General features: G+C 33.6%; 1 protein-coding gene across 1 annotated transcript in view; it reads right to left on the bottom strand.

Annotated features, from left to right (window-relative positions):
• MEIOB (meiosis specific with OB-fold) overlaps positions 1 to 19282 on the bottom strand; it is a 60141-nt gene that overhangs the window by 32844 nt on the left and 8015 nt on the right. The window contains exons 4-6 of the mRNA XM_001365539.4: positions 17859 to 17990; positions 16778 to 16850; positions 11569 to 11764 (exon numbers count right to left, since the gene is read on the bottom strand). Of these exons, the coding sequence (XP_001365576.2) occupies positions 11569 to 11764; positions 16778 to 16850; positions 17859 to 17990 (401 nt within the window). The remainder of the gene's footprint in view (positions 1 to 11568; positions 11765 to 16777; positions 16851 to 17858; positions 17991 to 19282) is intronic.

Genomic DNA, 19282 nt, shown 5'->3' with positions numbered 1-19282 from the left:
TGATGAAGTAGAAGCCTTCCTAATAAGATCAGGGGTGAAGTAAAGATATTCATTATTACCAATACTATACAATATTGTATTAGAAATGCTAGCTATAGAAATAAGAGAAGAAAAAGAAATGGAAGAAATTAGAATAGGCAATAAGAAAACGAAAATGTCACTTTTTGCAGATGATATGATGATGATATACTTAGAGAATCCTAGTAAATCAACTAAAAAATTAGTTAAAGGAATTAACAACTTTATTAATTTTTTTTTACACCCTTACTTTCTGTCTGACAATCAATACTGTGTATTGGTTCCAAGGCAGAAGAGTGGTAAGGGCTAGGTAATAGGGGTTAAGTGACTTGCCCAGTCACATAGCTAGGGCAGTGTGTGAGGCCGGATTTGAACCTAGGACCTCCTGTCTCTAGGCCTGCTCTCAATCCATTGAGCCCCCCAGCTGTGCCCCAGAAATTAACAACTTTAGCAAGGTTGTAGTATATAAAATAAACCCACATAAATCATCAGTATAATATATTTCCATCTATTACCAATAAATTCTAGCAGGAAGAGCTAGAAAAAGGAATTCCATTTAAAACATCTATATAAAATATAAAATATTTGGTAGTCTATCTGTCAAAATAAACCCAAGAACTAAATGAACACAATTATAAAATACTTTTCATACAAAGGAAGGCAGATTTAAACAAATGGAAAAATAGTAGTTACTCTTGGTAGACTGACCCAGTATAATAAAAAAGACAATTCTACCTAAATTAATTATCTTATTTTGTACCATACCAACCAAATTTCATCTGGAAGAACAAAAGATCAAGAATATCAAGGGAATTAATGAAAAAAAATGTGGACAGTAGACTAGCTGTACCATTTTCAAACTATTATCAAGCAGTAATCATCAAAGCAATCTGGTATTGGCTAAGAAATAGAATGGTAGTTCAGTGGAATGGATTAGGTAAACAATACACAATAGTAAATGACCATAGTAATCCAGTATTTGATAAATCCAAAGATCGAAGCTTTGGGACAAGACTCACTATTTGACAAAAAATGCTAGGAAAACAGTTTGACAGAAACTAAGTATAGACCAACATCTTACATATATACCAAGATAAGGTCAAAGCAGATAACATGATTTAGACATAAAGGATGACACCATAAACAAATTAGGGGAGCATGGAATAGTTTACCTGTTAGATCTATGGATAAAGAAAGAATTTATGAGCAAATGAGAGACAGAGAGCATTATAAGATATAACACGGATAATTTTGACATTAAATTAAAAAGGTTTTGTACAAACAAAACCCATACAGTCAAGATTAGAAGGAAAGCAGAAAGCTAGAAAAAAATTTTTTATAGCAAGTGTCTCTGATAAATGCCTCATTTCTCAAATATATAGAGAATTGAGACAAATTTATAAGGATACAAGTCATTCTCCAAATGATAAATGGTCAAAGAATATGATCAGGCAGTTTTCAGATGAAGAAATCAAAGCTATATGTGGTCATATGAAAAATGTTCTAAATCACTATTGATTAGAGAAATGCAAATTGAAATAGCTCTGAAAACAACTCACACCTACTAGATTGACTCATGACATAAAAGGAAAATGATAAATGTTAGAGGGAATGTGGGAAAATTAGGACACTAACATACTCTTGGTGGAATTGTGAACTGACAACCATTCTGCAAAGCAATTTGTTTATTTATTTATTACATTTTATTTAATTGATTAAGAAAAATTTCCCATGGTTATGTGATTCATGTTCTTTCCCTCCCCTTCTCCTACCCCCCTCCTGTAGCCAACACTGAGATCCACTGGGTTTTACATGTGTCATTGATCAAGATCTATTTCCATATTATTGATATTTGCACTAGGGTGATCGTTTAGAGTCTATGTCCCCAATCATATCCCCATCAACCCATGTCATCAAGCAGTTGTTTTTCTTCTCTTTCTTTCCCACTATTTCCCACAGTTCTTTCTCTGGATGTGGATAGCATCCTTTCTCATAAGTCCCTCATAATTGTCCTGGATCATTACATTGCTACAAGTAGAGAAGTTCACTACATTAGACTGTGCTACAGTGTATCAGTCTCTGTGTATAAGGTTCTCCTGGTTCTGCTCCTTTCACTCTGCATCAATTCCTGGAAGTGGTTCCAGTTCACATGGAATTCCTCCACTTTATTATTCCTTTTAGCACAATAGTATTCCATCACCAATATGTACCACAATTTGTTCAGCCATTCCCCAATTGGAGGTCATCCCCTCATTTTCCAATTTTTGGCCACCACAAAGAGTGCAGCTATAAATATTTTAGTACAAGTCTTTTTCCTTATTATCTCCTTGGGGTATAAACCCAGCAGTGGTATGGTTGGATCAAAGGGCAGGCAGTCTTTTAAAGACCTTTGAGCATAGTAAAAAGCAATTTGGAACTATGCCCCTAAACCTATAAACCTGTGCATACCCTTTGACCCAGCAATACCATTACTAGATCTATATCCTAAAGAGATGCAGTAAAAAACAAAACCAAAAACTTTTACTTTTTGTTTTAGTACTGATATTGAGTATTGGTTCCAAGGTGGAAGAGGGGTAATGGCCAGGCAAATGGAGTTAAATTACTTGTTGAATGTCACACAGCTGGGAAGTATCTGAGGCCATATTTGAACCTAGGATCTCTGGTTTTCATGTCTGGTACTCTATCCACAGAGTCACCTACCACCCCCAAGATTTTTACAAAGTTTTTACAAGATTTCTACAAAAATATTCACAACTACTATTTTTGTGGTATCAAAGTATTGGAAATTGAGGGGATGTCCATCAATTGAGAAATAGCTGAACAAGTTATGGGATATGTGTATAATGGAAAACTATAGTGCTCTTAGAAATGATGAGCAGGAGGGTTTCAGAAAAATCTGGAAAGATTTACATGAACTGATAGTGAAAAGAGAAGAACTAGGGAAACATAACAGCAACAGCAATATTTGTTCAATGAACAATTGTGAATAACTTGGGTATTCTTAGGGATACAATGATTTTTCAAGACAATTCCAAAGAATTCATGATGAAAAATATTATCCATCTCCAGAGAAAAAATCAAAATCTGAATGCAGGTCAAAACATTCTTTCCAATTTCTTAATTTTTTTCTTTTTTTTTTGGTCTGTTTTTCTTTCACAACATGACTAGCATGGAAATGCATCTTGCATGATTGCATATGTATAATCTATATCAAATTGCTTGTCATCTCAAGGAGAGTGTAGGGGACGAAGGGAAAGAAGAGAATTTCAAGTTTAAAATTAAAAAATGTTAAAAATTGTTTTTACATGCAATTGGGAAAAATAAAATATTTAAAGAAGAAATTATGGGTGGGGGAAAGTTCATGAAAAAAGGGATAGAGAAGATCATAAGAAAAAATATAATTTCATAAAATATTTAAGAAAAATTTCATAAACTATAACTTCATAAAGTTAAAAAGTTTTTGCACAAACAAAACCAATGCAATTAAAATTTAGGGGAAAAAATCCCTTAAATTATGTATTAAAATCAATGTTATGTATCAGTTTCTGGGCATAAGGGTGGCAAGGGGTAAGCAATTGGGATTAAGTGATTTGTCCAGGGTCACACAGTTAGGAAGTGGATGAGGTGTAAAATGGAGATTTGAACCCCAGACTTCAATTCCCAGAAGTCCTTATAATATCACCCTGAGTCCTCACCTGAGTGCGAGAACACAATTTGTATTTAAACTGACTGTACCACCTACCCTCTCCCTGCTTCAGCTTCTAAGCACACGTGGCTCTCTACCTAGCAGGCAAGATGTAGAGTAAGTGGTTGTGAATGGGCTCTGGGCCTAGGCATGTGCTTTTCTTATTTTGTATTTTCTTTATTTCTTAATTCTAATAATCTTTAATAAACTTCATAAAATATAATACTTTTAGCAGAGAAACTAATTTTAATCTTAACAGAGGACAGATTTGAACCTATGATCTCCTATCTCAAGGTCTGGCTCTCTATGAGCAATCTAGCTGCCCCACCAATGCAATTAAAATAAAAAAGAAATGCATTAACGGGGAAAAAATCTTTGCAGCAAGTTTCTTTGATAAAGTTATCATATCTGAAATATAAAAGAAACTGTTTTAAATTTACAAGAACAAGAACCATTCCCAATAGACAAATAGTCAAATATGAACAGTCAGTTCTTTTGCTAAAACAGTCTCTTTTCAAAAGAAGAAATCTAAGCTATCAAGAACAATGTAAAATGATTCCAAATTATTAATTAGAAAAATGTTTAATTAAAGCAACTCTGAGGTTGCCAATTTATCTGGTTCAGCTAAATGTTCTAAATGGAAAACAATTTGGAATTACACCCCTAAAGTCACTTAACTATGTATATACCCTTTGATTCAGTAATATTATTTCTAGGCCTGGACTCTAAAGATATCAAAAAAAGAGGAAAAGGACTAACAAATACAAAAATATTTGTGAAGTGGCAGAGAACTGAAAATTAAGGGAGTGCCTATAAAATGGAGAATGGATGAACAAATTAGAATATATGATTTTAATGACTATTGGGTCAAAAGAAGTGATGAAAGGGATAATTTAAGGAAAAGCCAGAGAGACTTGTAAGAATTGAAGCAAAGAGAAATAAAAATTACCAGGACAATAATGTATTCATCAACAGTAACACTGTAGGGAGCAGTTGGTTTGCTCAGTAGATTGAAAGTCAGGCCCAGAGATGGGAGGTCCTGGATTCAAATATGACCTCAGACACTTCCTAGCTGTGTGACCCTGGGCAAGTCACTTAACCCCTGTTGCCTAGCCCTTACCACTCTTCTGCCTTAGAACCAATAACCAGGATTGATTCTAAGATGGAAGATAAGGTTTTTTAAAAAAAATAACACTGTAAAGACAACTTTGAAAAAATTAAGAACTCTGATTAGCGAATTGACCAACTACAACTGCAGAGGACTGATGATAGAGCATGCCATCCACATTATAAAAAGAGGTAACAGACTTGAGATGCAGATTAAAATATATTATGAATATGACTAATATGGGAATTTGTGTTTTCTTGATTATCCATATTTGGTACAAGAATTTTCTTTTCCTTTTTTTTTTTAAAACCCTTACCTTCCATCTTGGAGTCAATACTGTGTATTGGCTCCAAGGCAGAAGAATGGTAAGGGCTAGGCAATGGGGGTCAAGTGACTTGCCCAGGGTCACACAGCTGGGAAGCATCTAAGGCTAGATTTGAACATATGACCTCCTGTCTCTAGGCCTGGCTCTCAATCCACTGAGCCACCCAGCTGCCCCCTTTTTCTTTTTTCCTAATATGAAGGGTTGGTGGAGTGGAGAGAGAAAGAAGGTTGAAATAGGGTTTCTTCCTACTTGCCCATTCCTTGCCAAAAGGGAAGAGAATATAAGAAAGACCAGAAGGAATCATTGACAAGTATGGAAGCATTGAAAATTTCATATTGAATTCATTATATATTTTAAAAATAAGGCAAGCTCTAAATAATAGAGATTTGTAGTTTAATATAGAATGCCCTTCTACTTACTATGCTCATGGAAAGCTTATTTTATTTCTATTAAGGTCAGAATAAAAATAAAATTTTAAAAAGAATCAGATACTGACTTTCTTAGAGTTCTCTTTGGTAGGAATATGAACCAGAAAAATTGTGAGAGACCCTTCTGTATGTAATTTGTGCTCAAGCATGTGTTACAACCAGATAAAACTAGCTTGTGAAAGTTAATTGTTAAATTTTCAGTGTGAGTAACTACACCTAAAAATTGGTAAAGGCTATGAGTTAGGTCTTCATTTATTTTGCAGATTGTCTAGACTTAAGAAAGTGATGGAGAAAATGTTGAAAAGGCATATTAGACTTAGAAGTATATCTTATGTACATTATTTTTTGGAAAGCCAGTTATTAAACTCCTATTTGTCATTAAAAAAAAAGTCCTACAGCAGGAGAAAGGGATACACATTCTGTATCCTGTCCTAGTCTGGCTTTCTTTCTTCTACTTTAAATATGAACTTCCAGGCTGCTAAGTGAGTGGTGGGTATGGGGGCCAGTGACCCCAGGACCACTTGGAGTGACGCAGAAACTGTAACCAATATTGCTCTGAAGATAAAGCATCCAAGAATGGGGACTAGAAGTCACAAGCAGAGAATGTTCTAGAATGCTGAGGCCCCTATCTATTGTGGATCCTATTGCATTGGTGCAGCAAAGGAGGGATCTGATTTCCTTTATGGTATTCCCTGCTTTCCCTTGTTTCTACTTCATGACTGAAATGACAGACATCCTTTTTCCTTAATTCCTTTTCCATTAGTAAATGGTCAGGAGTCCCCTCAGATACTCTTGCATATCTGAGAAGATAAACAAAAGTGATTTGAAAGATGGCTGGAGGCAAATGTTTCCATAGGAGCACTTGATCTAGTTCCTTTCCACCTCAACCTAATGTACAGTAAACTATAAGATCATAACTTTTAACTATCTGAGCCCTGTGAATGCAGATGACTGTAATCAGAGAGAAGGAGCTCAGGTGAGGCGTGGAATGTATGAGCTACTTATAGCCATTTAATAGTTTAAAATTTTGATCAAGATTCTGTTATATCCCCTAGATTTATTTCAGACTTGTCAAGCGAGGATTTGTCCAAAAGGTACCAAGCCACAACCAAAGCATAGCCTCCTCGTGGGAGTTAGGAGAAACATTTTGCAGGTTGACTGCCATCTGGTGGACAGTAGGATAATTTCTTTTTAGGGAAACTATCCCTTTCATGAACCAGAGAGAAACTGAGGATGCCACTAGGCTGGTGGTGGACTCGAGCACCACCTAGTGCACAATATGGATATTGTACCCCTTTGCCATATAATTAATACAGTGACTGCTATCTGATAACAGATTTAATTAAGGCAGTATTTCAGACCTAAGGATGAATTAGGGTCAAACATGTCACAAGTATCTCACCACAAAATTATACCATATTCTCATATCGAGGGGGATACCCTGATACTAGTCAAGAAAAGAAGAAAGTTATGTGGTTGGCTATTAACGTTGTTTAGAATTCATAAGTCTTTAAATGTTGAGATATTTTCCTAGTCAACTGTTTCCCCTCTAATTACAACTGCACTGACTTTTCAACTTTATCTACTCAAAGTTCAACATGTTCATTTCAAACCTTGCTTGTTTATCTCTGAATGTCCTTTTCTCTTCTGTGCTTTAAAAAAAAAAACGCTACAGTGATTATCTTCTCTCTTTTTGGGGGGCACTACTATCATTAGTCCCCTTCTTGCTCACAAGTCTCTTCCCCCAAAATGAAAAACACGTCTTCTATGTATCAAATAAGAATAGTCCTGCAAAACAAATCTATACATTGGCTATATTTAAAAATATAGATATAAATCTGCCCCATGAATCTTCCATTCTCTCCATCAGATAGATTAGCAAGCTTTGAAAATAATGAATTTACTATATTATTTTTTTAAATGCTGTAAAATAATAGAGATTCATACTTTCATGTGTCCTCTTCTCATTCTATTCTTTTGTGTATCTGGAAATACTCGTGTTTTTAAATTATTGTCAAAAGTTCAGAATTATAAAAACTGAAAAATTTAAATAAAAAACATAACTGCATAAGTATAGGAATTTATACTTATCCCTATCAAGTTTTAACTTACTACAAATAAGCAAGCAAACAAACAAAATAAATAAAATTAAAAAACTGGAAAGGATATACCTTTCACAGTTATGGATAGTGGAACCGTTTTTGAACAGACAAGGTCTGATCATAAGATCAGCACAGAAGATAAAATGGACAATTTTGTGTAGATATAATTAAAAAGATTTTGCATGAGCAAAATAAATGCAGTTAAAATTAGAAAGGAAAATTAACTTGGAAAAAATCTTTGTAGCAAACTTCACTGTGACAAAGGTCTGATATCCAAGATATATAAGAAATTGGTCCAAAAATATAATGAGAATAAAGGCCATTTCCCAATAGATAAATAACCAAAATATATGAATAAGCAGTCTTCAAAAAAAGAAATGCAAGTTATCTACAGCCATATGAAAAGATGATCCAAATAACTAATAAGAGAAGTACAAATTAAAACAACTCTGAGATTCCACCTCATGCTAACAAATTGGTAAAGATGGGGAAAACAAGGAAAATGCTAATTGTTGGAGGAAAGTTGAGAAAACTATTGTAATAGTTATGAAATGGTCTAGTTATTCTGGGAAACAAATTTGGAATTATATCTCCAATGTCATTAATCTGTGCAAATCCTTTCATCCAATGTTACCACTATTAAGTTTATATTCCAAAAAGATCAAAGAGAGTGTCCACCAATTAGAGAATGATGATCAAATTTTGATATAGCAATGAAATGGAGTATTGCTGCCTGTATGAAATGACCAAAGACACAGATTCAGAGAGACCATAGAAACTTCTCTTCTATATGAACTAATGAAGGGAAAAATTTACATAATGATTTCATTTTAAAAGAAAGAAACTCTGAAATACTTTTAAAAACTTTGATTGATGCAATGACCAAACACAATTCTAAAAGACCAGTGATAAATCATGCTTCCGAGATGACAAATCATGGATGCAGAATGAAACATACATCTTTAGGAATAGTCAATATAAGAATTTGCTTTGCTTCAATATATGTATTTGTTACAAGAGAAGGGGGGGGCTGAGTGAGTATGAGTGTGTGTGTATGTGTACAGGAGGAAGAGTTATAAAGAAAACACATGGCTTTAGTGATGTTGAAATGAAGAAGAAAATAAAAAATTAATCACTTAAAATGCATAGAAGAAAGAAAATTTAGAGGGAGATACAGACAAGACTGTTTTGGAGACGACCATGTTGAATTTGTTACCTTTACTTTTTAAAAAGTCAAGTTATAGGGAGGGCAGCTGGGTGGCTCAGTGGATTGAGAGTCAGGCCTAGAGACAGGAGGTTCTAAGTTCAAATCTGACCTCAGATACTTCCCAGCTGTGTGACCCTGAGCAAGTCACTTAACCCCCATTGCCTAGCCCTTACCATTCTTCTGCCTTAGAGTCAATACACAGTCTTGACTCTAAGGCATAAGGTGAGGGTTTAAAAAAAAAAAAAGTCAAGCTATTCATGGTGAAGATTTGTGGTGTCGTGTGTGATATTCTTTTTCTGCTCCTAGTATTTAGGGATACTCATGAGTATTTAGGGATACTCATGTTTGCTAATTATCAAATTAATGATAACAAAAAGAATAATTTTTGAAAAAAAGAAAATCAGGGTGATAGCTAAACTTAAAAAAAAAACAAATAAAAAACAACTTACATTCTATCTTAGAGTTGATATTAAGTATCAAGGCAGAAGAGCGTTAAGGATTGGCAATCTGGATTAAATGACCTGCCCAAATTCACACATCTAGGAAGTGTCCAAGGCCATAATTGAACCTGGGATCTCCAGACTCCAGGTCTGGCACTCTATCTACTGAGACGCCTATCTGCTCCCTTTTGTCCTTAAGAAAAACACAAACTCTTTTGTTTAGCAATTAAAGCCCTTTTGCATCTGGCTCCAGCCTAATTTTCCAGAATGATTCTATATTGTTCGCCAGTATATGCTCTAAACTTCAGCCAAACCAGCTTACTTGCTGTTATACATGATATTTCATCCTTCTGCTTCTACTCCTTTCTACAAGTCTGGAAGACTCTCTTCTACTTCTTTTTGTCTTGAAACTGCTAGCTCCCTTCAAGTGCCAACTCCTTTAAGAGGCCTTTCTTGATTCTCATAATTGCTAATGTTCACCCTTTCCTTATTGGAATCACTGTATATTTATTTTGTATATTTCCTGTATAAACTTCTTTGTGGAAATGTTATATCCTCCTATATAACGTCCTTGTGTACAGACTCACATTTTTGTATTCTCATCTCCAGCACCTAGCATAATTCCTAGAACTTATAAATGCTTAATTAATTTTTATTGATTAACAGGTAGCAACTAGGTGCTATTTTATTATCTTCCCATTTGTCTTGGGTTCAAATCCTTACTAACCATTTTTGATCTCTCTATCCAAATTTAAAGATCATTATTAAAAAAGAAAAGGGAAGAAAAATAAGCTGAACATAGCCTCCTCACTTCATACCAAAGAATGGTCTAATTCCTTCCTTGATCCTCCTTTTATGACAACATGGCTTTTAAAAAAGCTCTTTATGTTGTTCTGTTTTCCTTGTTAGTCTCAGTTCATTCTAAGGCTTAGAGCTTTTAATAATATCCTGCCACTCTTCTGTATTTTTCTATTACTTGCCCTTGCTTATATCTCTAAATGTCTTTAAAAAGTCAGTGCATTTCCTATGTATCCAAAGTAATCTCTTAGAAGGAACATTTTTTTCATTGTAATTGTTTATTTTTATTGTATCTTGCCTATCAGAACATAAGGTCCTTGAAAGGTAGGATTTTGTAGCATAACCTAACAAATTGCTTAATATGTTTGTTATTTTATGCTGCTTCCAGTATATAAGCAATTCCAACTCTATGTTGAGCAACTGATAGGAGAAACTACTGTATAATTACCAGGTTGTCATTTTCAACAATAATAAAATATCTATGTTCAACAGGTTGAGCAAATTTTCTATGAATACAAGTCACTTGGGAGAGCTTCCTAGAATTGGAGGCATTCAGTGTGAATTGTGAAAGAGCACTGAACTAGAAAACAGGAGACTTGGGATCTAATACTGGATCTGATACTTATTAGCAATGTGACCTTGGGCAACTCTGAGCCTCAATTTCCTAATCTGTAAAAAAGTGATGATTATTATCATCTATTAATAACACTATTAAGTCATTCTTACTCTTTCTTATTCCTTAAATTCTTCTTCATAGGTTTTGTTTTGTGAAATTTCTCCACTTTTTGGCACTCTGAATATGCTTTTAAATTTCTTCATGACCTTAAGTTGTGGTAATCAGAATTTAATATAACTACTTTTAGTAAAAGGCTGACTAATTCTAATACTATATAGGAGAGGATTATATGTGAAGGATCATGGATTTCTCTTATGTCTCAATACTTTACCTAAAGTTTTGTTCAAAGTGAAATGACACTAAGTTTTTAACCCACTGCAAGCCACTATGCAGGGTTATTACCCTTCTAGCATGTATCTCAGAGTCACTTTGGAATGAGTATGTTATGGTGTGTAACCAATTTCTTAGTTTACAAACTTATAGTTCTTTAAAGGATAAATCTATTATTTAAATGTCAATGACTACAACCTTTTGCATTTGGATGAGATATATAAAAATCACATATATACATATAAGAGTTATATGTATTGCTATACTATGTTTGGCATTCATGCAAAGTTTATTTTGCCATTTGTTTACAAATAAAATATACATTTTTTCCATAACTGAAAATTTTTGCCCTTCACCTAAAATTATCCAAGTAACAACCGATTAAAGTATGAAATAAGACCGACTACAGACAGAATTGACATATGTTAGAAAAAAAAACAAAACAAATTGAGTCATTGAGACTCTAGATGAAGTAGACATTACCTCTCCATATGGTTTTTTGAAAACTTACCGACCTTACTATTGCAAGTACATTAATGATTCTTCCATCAAGGTTCTGACCATTTGCAACAATATCACCTAGTGAATAGTAATCCCGAGAATCCCTTATGGGTAAATGCAACAAGGAAAGTAACTTCATGTCCACTTGATAGCTGGAGCAAATTCTGACCACAGAATGATTCTCACTGAGCAGCAGTTTATAGGAACTGGATTGCAAAGATATACATACATAAAATGAGTTATTAGCAAGTCATTTTGCATAGAAAGATTTTTAGTTTAACATTTCATAATTTTATTAACTTTTGGGGTTTTAATTTGTAATAATAAAATAAATACCTGATCCTTTAAAAAAATCTTGGAAATATTGAACAATGGTGCTACTTAATCTTTGGTTAAACATTCAAACACAAAATATTAATTAATGTGTCCAGGCTAGTGCTAGGTATTATCAGGAATATTTTTTTTAAGTATAAGAGCTAATTTTATCTGGTGAGATATGCAAGTAAAAACTTAAATAATAACATAGGAAGTATATAATTAGGCCACATATAATTAAATGCCAAATAAATGCTAAAGAAAATGAATAATATAAGATTTTAGAAGAGGGGGAGATTACTGTTGGTTCCTTAATGAAGGAAATAAAAATTGAATTTTACCTTAAAGGTAGATAGATAAAATAGAGGTCAAGATGTATATGTGGAGAAATATGTTTAGATAGTTGCAACTTAATTCAATATATAAATCCTTTAGGACAGAATGGTGAAGAATAATAGGAGACAGAACCGAAAAGGAGGGTTGTAATGAAGATTGTAAAAGACTTTGAGGTAGGGCAGCTAGGTGGTTCAGTGGATAGAAAGTCAGACCTGGAAATAGGAGGTTCTGGGTTCAAAGGTGGCCTGTCACTTCCTAGCTATGTGACTCTGAGTAAGTTACTTATTCCTAACGGTCTAGCCCTTACTGTGTGTGTGTCTAGCCCTCACTGTGCTTCTGCCTTCAATATTTAGTTTTGATTCTAAGAAAATAAATGTAAAAAAAAAGATTAGAAGTCTCAGGTTCTCTTGTCACATTTTTTTGCATGTTTATCAGTAAATTAGTCAAAGAATACTAGAGTTAAAAAAAGGACTTTAGATATTATACAATCTAAAACCTTAATAAAAGTTAATGGAAGCTCTGAGATGAACAAGTGATGAAAGTAGTGTTGCAGGTGGATTTGTTTGGCATAAAGTTTAAAGCAAAGAGGGCAGTGGGGAGAAACTGAGATTAAGGAGGCCAGTTTAGAGATTGTTGTTGCATAGGTGTCATACTTTTAAAAAAGCAATTTAATTTTTTTATCTAACAAAATCTGTCTCTTCTCTCTCCCACATATCCTCAATGGAAAAAGAGAAAAACATGACCCTTGTTTGTAACAAACATTTACAGTCAAGCAAAACAAATTCCCACGTTGGCAACATCCAAAAGATATATGTCTCAATATACATTGTGAGTATGTTTTTAAAGAAACTATTGTGTAGTATTATTCACAGGCTATGCTTATACAACAGCAACATAAAATAATTAGAAATAAATACAGTTAACCAATCTGTTTTATTTGTTTAATGCAAAAAAAGAAATTGGTTTGAGTGATTTTTTCCAATGAATTGACTAGGTTATTAGATAAATTGACCAATGAATTAAATCATTGGTCTCAGACACTTCCTAGCTATATGATCCTGGGGAAGTCTCCAGGTCTCCTGTTCCTGGTCCTTACCACTAATTCTAAGATAGAAGGTAAGGGTTTAAAAAAGCAAAAAAGAATATGGATAAGAATCAGAAGACCTAAATCCTAGATCCATTCTTGCCACTAATTAGTAACATGATTTGCAAATCTCTGTGCTATAGTTTTCTTATCAGTCTAATGAAGATAATATCAATTGTCCTATATCTTCATAGGGTTGTTATAAGGATAGAAATAAGATGATGCATGTGATGGTGGTTTAAAAAGTTAAACTGTATTTTTTATAGATCATTATTGGGGTTTTAAAATTTGTATTTGATATTTGAAGTGATCTAGATTGACCTCTTCATTTTATGGATAAGGACAATCAGGCCCAGAGACATTAAATGATTTATCTAAAGTCATTCAGCAGGATTTTTATCTACTATTTATTTTTTTTTATTTTTTATTTTATTTTATTTTATTTTATTTTATTTATCTACTATTTAGAAGCTGTAATCTTTTATTGGGCTAATATTTTAAATTCTTGCTCTAAAAGCCTTCACCCATATCTAGGTACATGTTCCCCAAGGGTTTTCATCTACCTACTTCTTATTCTTCCTGTTCCAATTATTATTATTATTTTATATTTTTTCACTTGATGTATCCACAAGTTTATAAATTGCCAGTGTTGCCAGTTATTAATTAAGTCATCTCAGATTGGAGTATCAGAATCAATACTGAATTCCCTTTGTTTTAATCATGGGCAATCCAGTGTAGAATCATAAATTTAGAAATGGAAAGTCTTAAAAAGCTAAGCCCTTTTATTAGTGAACAAATTGAGGACCAAAAAAGTAAAATTACTTGTTCAGATTTACATAGATAGTACATAGCAAGCTGGAACTAAACCCAGATCCTCTGACATCAAATCTAGCATTCTCTTTACTGCATCACATTGCCTCTGTTATAGTTGACTCTTTCATTTCTTAAGTGCTTATATTTGTACTTTTTGAATATTTATTTTTCTTCTTATGAAATGGAATATCATTTGCTACTTTTTGGCAAGGGGCAATTTGCATGGAAATGAAAAAAATATAATGTACTGGCTCGCATACCCATAGATATAAGCAGGACAGATTAGATGATTTGAACAGATGAAGCCCCTATGTCTTGTTTGTCGTTCATATTCCATATCTTTGCCTACAAAACCTTATTTTCATCTACTGAATGTCTCTTACTCATTCTTTAAATCACAACTAAGAGTTACCCTCTCCAGGAAGCAAGAGAGGACCATAGGATTTATAACTGGAAGAGATTTTAAAAATAACCTAGTATGAGAGCAGCTAGGTGCCTCAGTGTATTGAGAACCAGGCCTAGAGATGGGAGGTCCTGGGTTCAAAACTGGCCTCAGACACTTCCTCACTGTGTGATTCTGGGAAAGTCATTTAACCCCCATTGCCTTGCCCTTACCTTTTGTCTTAGAATCAATACTGTGTATTGGTTCCAAGGCAGAAGAGAGATAAGGGCAAGGCAATGGGGGTTAAGTAACTTGTTTAAAAAAAAAAAACCAACAACCCCAAAACAACCTAGCACAATGTCCTTATATTACAAATGAAGAGACTGGGGCCCAGGAGAGTTGTGACCTTGAACTTATCAGTTACATAGGTATTAACAGAATACCTAGAACTCAAATTCAAATCCTTTAAGACCAGTCAGGGAGTTCTCTTTCCACTATATTATTCTGCCACCTACCAGTTACCCTTGTTGACAGCAGCATTCTTCCTCAGTCAGTCAGTAAACATTTGGCTTTTTTGAGGGTGAATTTTAAAAATTACATGTACAACACATATGTACAGCAGATCATGAGCAACAGGAACAATAATAAGTAGTTGTCCAGAGGACAGTAAAATGGTCACTACTGATGCACAAAGATATCACTTAAGCAAGCTCAGTAAATATAATTTAGTCCAACTTGATGAAACAATGTCTTTCACATATTGTCAGACCTGGAAGCACATGTTCAAACTGTACTTGCCGATCAGGCTGTGCTGGTTAGGATATACACTGCACAGGAAATCTGGGAGACAAAAGCTTTTTTCTTTTTTTTAATCCTTATCTTCTATCTTAGAATTGATAATAAGTATCAGTTCCAAGACAGAAGAGTGGTGAGGACGAGGCAAGGGGGGAGGGGTTAAGAGATAGGGTCTCACAGCTAGGAGCTATCTGAGGCCACATTTGAACCCAGGGCCTCACATCTCCAGGCCTGCCTCTCTATCCCCTGAGTCACCTAGCTGCCCCCTCAGTAAACATTTATTAAGCATGTGCCAGGCTTTGTGCTAATAAGTGCTGGAAATACAAATGCAAAAGATAATCCCTTTCCTCCAAAAGCTCAGTTTATTGGGGAGACAATATATAAACAAGTCAAATATAGAGTAAATAGGAACTAATCAATAGAGAGAAGGCACTAGAATTAACTAGGTTGGGAAAGGTTTCCAATATAAGGTGAGATCTTAGCTGGGGCTTACAGGAAACTAGGAGGCAGAGATGAAGAAGGAGAGCATTTCCAAGGTGTGAGGAACAGTCAGGGAAAATGCCAGGAGGTAGGAGATGTCTTGTTTGAGGAATAGCTAGGAGGCCAGTTTTACTAATCTCAGTGTACTTGGCCTTGGTGTTGGTGTAAGAAGATGGGAAAGGTGATAGAGAGGGTAGGGAAAACAGGTTATAAAAAGCTTTGAATGCCTAACAGGATTTTATATTTAATTCTAGAGGTGATAGGAAGTCCTAGAATTTATTAATAAGAGGTTTGTAGGGGAAGTGACTTTATCAAACCTCATCTTTGACAATTCAGATCTCTTGATCCTTACTACATACAATAGGTGTTTAATAAATGTTGATAATATAAAGGCACTATTTATAGAGGGAAATAATAAATATATATAAATATTTGAGGTCATAAAACAGGATATTTCATATATATATATATTCTTTAAAGTCCAAGTAATTTAGAGACAAAATATTAAAACAGAGCTTCCCTAACTAAAGCACAATGGTAGGCAATATTAATGGAAATTCATGTGCCAGGCCTTGCAATTGGACTACTGTAACCCATTGCTCTTGAAACAGGATTGTTTTCTTCTTTCTTCAAAATCCTTCCTTAAAACTAATTTCTCAGAAAAAAAATGAGAACTTCAACTTCAAAGGATTGAGAAGAGGCATTTTTAAAAGATCTATTTTCCTACATATTATTGTCATTACCAAAATGTGAAAAGCCAAAAATCAGAATCATTTCTCTAATGATAAATGCTACATTTCCCCTTTATAATTTTTAAATGTTTATAATGTATTCCCTGTCACAGAATACTCATGTAGGCAATGAGAAGTTATATGTTATAGGATTAATTTTATACTTTTCAAAATGATGTATGGTACTTTGTGATTAATAATCTATCTGTTTAATCTGATATTTGAACAACATTAGACATGTTAATTCCACCAAGAAAGTTGTAGTTCTCTGACGTGAATTTACCTTGGAGTTGTAGGATTGAATTTTTCTTCTTTTTCTATTTCTTTTGTCTGCACTAATGGATTTTCAATTATCACTAAAACATAGAGAAAAGTATGCTATCATTTCAAAATGATAATCATCACAATAAAGTAAAAATCAGAAACAATAATAAATTCTTTAAAATGGAGAAGGGATACATATAACAGTGAGTTAGAAACATTATTTTATACCTTTATAGTTAGAATTTTTACAATTATAATTTGGTTTATTTTTTTATAAAATTGTTTTATATTATCATGTAAATCAAAATTTGTAGGATAAGCATGATCTTATTAGGTAGCAAATATTAAGAAAGAGTGGGGTTCTTTATAATAATAACAAAACTGAATGTCTGTGAGGCATTATGGTATCAACTGAATGAAAGGCTGGCCTTAGAGTCAGGAAGAAATTGGGTTCAGATGCTAATCTCTGATAAATATTAGCTGTATAACCAGGGGCTCATCACAGCCTCTCTGTGCTCCAGATAGTTGTTGATATGCATCGGTGGAGGAAGCTTCCACAGGAGTTCCCCTGACTGATTAAATCACAGATAAAGAAGAGAAACAACGAAAAACTTTTTTTAGGGGACAGCTAGGTAGCTCAGTGGGTTGAGAGCCAGGCCTAGAGATGGGAGGTCCTAGGTTAAAATCTGGTCTCAGGCACTTCCTAGCTGTGTGACCCTGGGCTAGTCACTTAACCCCCATTGCCTAGCCCTTACCATTCTTCTGCCTTGGAAGGCATACACACTATTGATTCTAAGAAGGAAAGTAAGGGTCAAAATCAGCTAATCTCTCCCAGAATCACTTAATCTCATTTGTTAAATGAGGAGGTTGGATTAAATCCATATGACTGTGAACTCTAGGGTTGTGCTAATTCTCAGTATACATCTTTTAGATTATATGGCTTAAACTACTCTGATACCTAATAAACTTATATTACTTGTTTCCAATCAAAGTAGCCAAATTTATGTCTTTAGAAGAAGAACTGGTTTATTTAAACCACAAATATTAATTAAATATTAAAGAATTATAAAGTAATAGGTGAAAAATAAATAACAACTTACCACACTCACCAACTCTAAAACTTCTGGAAAGTGATTTAATATAATCTTCCTTTCCCCAGGATGTTACATTTATAAAATAAGTTGGTGAATCTCGAATAGTGAAGCTGAAAGTGTATCTTTCTGATCCAATATCTAAATGAAAAAAGAGAAACTTTTAAGTTTTTAAATGTAAAAGCTTGGTTTCATTAATTATTATTATGTGGATTAATCCAAATGCAAAGCACACAGTACCCTATACCAAATACAGATTCTTTACACTCTGATGGATTTCATTTTTGTGGGTTCTCTCCACTAGTGCAGTTCACAATCTATACATACCTTCTAATCCTGTGAAATTATACATTGTAATTTTATTGATTTATAAGGCAAAATAGAGAATTGAGCCAACTCTGAGTTCATGACAATCATTCCTCTGTTCCCCATTTTCCTCAATTTTCTATCCATTAGGTGGGAGGAGGAGTTGTCTTTTTTTTAACTTGAATTATTTAAAGAGTTATTTCAATTTTCTCTTTCACTTTGTGTAGTCATAATTCTAAAGTATTGAGTTAGAACAAAGGGTTTGTGCTACTGAATGATGGTCTGATGAATACCACAAGGGGTCAGTAAATATTTTGACTTCTGGTTCCTGTACTAGTAGGAATGCCTTGAAGCACTTAGGAATCAGTCTGGGTTCCTTATGTTGCTCTAACAATTCTTTTGTCTTTATCTTTGTTAGTGAAATTTGGGGGTCTGATTTACAGTATTGAAATGTACATTTTTGTGTGTAGCTATATTGGTGCTATTGATTTAAAAAAATTATCATTACAGATCTTTCAAAATGAATGGGAGAAAAAACTGAAAATAAAAATGTTGTTCATCAATATACTAGTCTAGATTATATAAATTAGATGAGCACTATTCACAGTTGCACAAATGATTAAAATAAAAATGAAACTTTTTCTGTCAAAATTCTTGAATAATTTAATAGCCTTTAGCTCCACTTATACCTTCCTACACTATAGAGTTTAAATAAAAATTATTTTATTTGGCTTCATATAGACATAATTGAAAAGGATTTATATCATTAAGTGAATATGGTATAGGTCACTAAAGTTGCAAGGTATATGAGAAAATAGCCTGAGGTACATGAAATTTGCTTAATATATTTAGAATTTATTGTATATTCATGCATATCCTGAGGATAACTACAAAAGCTGAGAATAGTGATTAGAAGATATAGGATATATCTATATAATATCAAAGGAAAAATGTAAAAGGTAAAAAATGTAGTTAAATGAATTTTTTCATACCTAATATTAAATAACCATTTCCCCATTTTTTTCACTTAACTAACTAGCTCATTGATTGAACTAAGTCAACTAGTTGTTTTGGTTTTATATTATAAACATATAGACATAGCCTTGAATAGTTATTCTTTAGAAACA

Source organism: Monodelphis domestica, chromosome 7 (genome assembly GCF_027887165.1).
Source record: "Monodelphis domestica isolate mMonDom1 chromosome 7, mMonDom1.pri, whole genome shotgun sequence".
Taxonomy (NCBI): Eukaryota; Metazoa; Chordata; class Mammalia; order Didelphimorphia; family Didelphidae; genus Monodelphis; species Monodelphis domestica.
Note: the sequence above shows the minus strand (reverse complement) of the source record. Positions and strands in the feature narration are given on the sequence as shown.